Source organism: Colobus angolensis, unplaced genomic scaffold, assembly GCF_000951035.1.
Source record: "Colobus angolensis palliatus isolate OR3802 unplaced genomic scaffold, Cang.pa_1.0 Scaffold181, whole genome shotgun sequence".
NCBI classification, from domain to species: domain Eukaryota; kingdom Metazoa; phylum Chordata; class Mammalia; order Primates; family Cercopithecidae; genus Colobus; species Colobus angolensis.
The window spans coordinates 589,558-593,530 of NW_012114944.1; the positions used below are offsets into that span (position 1 = coordinate 589,558).

General features: G+C 40.3%; 1 protein-coding gene across 2 annotated transcripts in view; it reads right to left on the bottom strand.

The window, feature by feature from the left end:
* GNE (glucosamine (UDP-N-acetyl)-2-epimerase/N-acetylmannosamine kinase) overlaps nt 1-2,641 on the bottom strand; it is a 68,059-nt gene extending 65,418 nt beyond the window's left edge. Inside the window, exon 1 of one of the 2 annotated variants that reach the window (XM_011939393.1) lies at nt 2,484-2,641. In XM_011939393.1, coding sequence (XP_011794783.1) covers nt 2,484-2,633 — 150 coding nt within the window. In that variant the 5' untranslated portion in view covers nt 2,634-2,641. The remainder of the gene's footprint in view (nt 1-2,483) is intronic. The other variant, XM_011939397.1, reaches the window with a different exon arrangement.
* Between the last annotated feature and the right edge of the window lie 1,332 nt (nt 2,642-3,973).

The following is a 3,973-nucleotide window of genomic DNA, read 5'->3' on the forward strand; positions in this document are numbered from 1 at the left end:
AGCCAGGATGGTCTCGATCTCCTGACCTCGTGATCCGCCCGTCTCGGCCTCCCAAAGTGCTGGGATTACAGGCTTGAGCCACCGCACCCGGCCAACCCCCCCTTTTTTACACTGTTGGCCACTGCCTTATTCTTGAGACATTTTACATCCTGGGCTTGCAAAACACCTGATTTCCTGCCTACTTCCCACTTCTCTGGCTCTTATACTTTCTCAAACTCCTAAATAAAAGTATTTTTTAGAATTCTATAGTCTTCCTTATATCTCATTGTAGTATATATCCAGCATGACGTCAGCCACTTGCATGGTTTCACAATCATTTAAAATGATTCCTAGGTGTGAATTTCTATCCCAGTCTTTTCGGTCCAAACTCAAATATTCAACTGCTTATAGGACATCTTTATTTGGATGTGTTCTACAAACGCTTCAAATCTGCTTGTCCAAAACTGAGCTTTCTTCTTCCTCATAAACCTGGGCTTTCTCTTCTGTCCTAATTTTCAGTGATAGTATTATCATCTACTAGGAACTTAGGAGGCATTCTTGACCTCTCCACCTCCTTTCTCTTTCACATTCAGTGTACCGTGAAACCCTATCAGTTTTAGATGTTAAAAGAGTATTTTCCTGGAAGAGAGAACATGATGTGATTGAAGACAATAAAATGGGCATGAGAATAGCATACAGGGGAGACCAGCCTGACAGGAGAAAGGTTTTATTGAGGAATACTGGAAAAGATAATTGAATTATTAAGTGGGAGAGTAACTTGAAAGATAACTTAAAGGCCATATAGAGTATTTCAGAGTTTGCGTGGCCACAGAAACCACCAAACATTAGGCAAATGAATGAAATGATCATTTCAGACCATATTTTTTTTTTTTTTTTTTGAGTTGGAGTCCCACTCTGTTGCCAGGCTGGAGTGCAGTGGTGTGATCTCGGCTCACTGCAACCTCCGCCTCTCCTGCCTCAGCCTACCGAGTAGGTGAGATTACAGGCGTGTGCCACCATGCCCGGCTAAGTTTTGTGTTTTTAGTAGAGACAGGGTTTCACCATGTTGGCCAGGATGGTCTCGATCTCTTAACCTTGTGATCCACCTGCCTCGGCCTCCCAAAGTGCTGGGATTACAGGCGTGAGCCACCGCGCCCGGCTACAGGCCACATTTTTAAAGTCAGTCATACCAAAAAAAACGGATGGAGAGATGAGTAGAGCAACTATTACTTTCATAACTGGAAACAACCATTTCTAAGCAGATTTTATTGATGACACGAGGAAAAAAACTTACAAGTTCCAGCTAGAAGCTCAGAAAGTCTGACCTTGAATTTCAATTTAAGTGTGCTAATAAAAAATAAAAATAAATTCTCCTTGAAGAAGGCAAATAGAAAGTATGCATTAGTGATACAGCTAGGAATAAACTGTGTTGGCAATAATTGCAGGAATAATATCATCTGATTGGAAAGTTTTTATAAGGCCAGGTACAGGGACTCACACCTGTAATCTCAGCACTTTGAAAGGCCAAGCCAGGAGCATCACTTGAGCCCAGGAGTTCAAGATCAGCCTGGGCAGCATAGCAAGACCCTGTCTCTACAAAGAATTTAAAAATTCGCTGGGTGTGGTAGTCTGTGTCTGTAGTCCTGGCTACTTGGGAGGCTGAGGCAGGAGGATCCCTTGAGCCCAGGAGTTGAAAGCTGCAGTGAGCTATCATTATGCTGCTACAATCTAGCCTGGGTGACAGAGCAAGATCCTATCTTTAAACACACACACACACACACACACACACACACACACACATGTTTGTATAAGCCATTCCTTAACTATAGATGATCTTTAAATTGAATATATATTTTAATCACCTAATGAACTGTGATGATGATTTCCAAAAACATTTGGATTTCCATATGCCTCAATGAAAAATTAGGTTTAATAAACTATACTATAATGTAGCACACTATATGTCACATTTATATATTGATAAACATGATAATTTCCTTCTTATTTGACTTAGATACTAATTAACTTGGAGTAAATGCACCCACCCCAATCACGTGGTCAGTAAATAGTTAAGTAACTGAGGGAAAAGAAGTACAAATTAGGCAGCTCTACACGCCATGTTTCAAAAGGGAAGGAAACAAAATAGTTAAAACAAACATTGCACGTTTTGAAAATAAACTGTGTTTATGAAACAGAGATCTCAAAAAGTAAAAGGAACCCCACTTTATCTGATGAAAGTGCCAGGAATCTGGAGAAAAGAGTTCAATTTCAGCTTTCAGTTTGGAAATGCAGAAAGACCATGAATTTTAGCACAATAACTGAGAACAAGTAGCAGCCACAGAATGACTAACCTGAGTTAGCAGTTAAAAAGTCTTTAAAAATGATGGATTTGATAGATTTAAAACCAAAGCTTTCCTCTTCCTCTTTGTAATTTTCCTTCTTTCCCCCTTTTTTTCTGATTGCAATTTCAATAATAAAGCTCTATTGAATTCCGAATTACTTACATGAGGTCCTTGAAAGCATGACTCCCTCTGCAGATAACCATAGGTTTCCATCCCAAAAGCACAAGCTGTGTACCCTGGTGTGGTATGAAATAATGAGCAGAGAAGCTGTTCTCTTGTTTTAGCTGCCACGGAGCAGTCACCAATAGGCATCTGAATTCCAGACTAAATCTTAAGCCCCACCTCTCTGAAAAGGAAGAAAAAAAATGTGGCTCTGAACTCTTGTCGAATTCCTGGACAGTAGCTCGAAAGTAGGTGATCAGTCGGCATCTGAGTGTTACTTCCCTGTTTTGGATTTCCCATTCCATCCAATAATTTTACTTTCCACTAGAAAAAGTTGTCTTCTGAGTTTCTGAAGGTAGAAATCTACAAGCAAAATCTCAAGTCTTTTTTCACATTGTTTTCACACATACATATATTCTAAACTTTTTTTTTTTTTTTTGAGATGGAGTTTTGCTCTTGTCTTGCTTTTGGTGCTTAGGGACTCTCACAGGCAGATTGGTAGCAAGGGATACTGACCGATGATCTACTTATCAAACAACTCTCCATTTCACTGGTCAATGCTCATTTGACCACAGGAACAGCCTAGCCTTATCTACCACACAACTTTACATTCCACTTAAGGGAAACTATACTAAAAGGTATCCCCCACAGGCACAGAAATTCTTAGTTAACCATTATATGTTTATAGATTTTGAAGCAAACCATGGTCTGAAGTCTGTTTTATTTTATTTGAAAGAGACTGGGTCTCACTATGTTGCTCGGGCTGATCTCGAACTCCTGGGTTCAAGCAATCCTCTCACCTTGGCCTCCCAAAGTGCTGGGAGTACAGGTGTGAGTCACCATGCCAAAATAACTTATTTTTTTCTTATATTTTTCTTTTTTCTTTTTTCTTCTTGAGACAGAGTCTCGCTCTTATTGCCCAGGCTGTAGTGCAGTGGCACAATCTCGGCTCACTACAACCTTCGCCTCCCAAGTTCAAGCAATTCTCCAGCCTCAGCCTCCCAAGTAGCTGGGATTACAGGTGTATGCCACCACGCCCAGCTAATTTTCGTATTTTTTAGTAGAGACAGGGTTTTGCCATGTTGGCCAGGCTGGTCTTGAACTCCTGACCTCAGATGATCCACCCGCCTTGGCCTCCCAGAGTGCTGAGATTATAGGCATGAGCCACCACGCCTGGCTCATATATTTTCAAATATGTTATATTTTTCAAATATGTTAAAGGTATACAATAACCCTCAACAACACTTTTTGTTAAATCTCTACCCTTTGCTCTTTGTTCCCATCAATTTCCTCACATCCAGTCTGCTCTTTTTTCTCTCTTAACTAAAAAGTCTGTTAAAAAAAAAAAAAAAAGTCGTCTTCTCACCTTCCTCCATCTTTATAGAGAGGCAGGAGAGAACAGTTCTAAGTGTGCCAGGGCAGGACCCTCTTTTTTCAGGCAGATAAAGGAGTGGATCCATGGATAGTATTTTTTTTTTTTTTTTGAGACA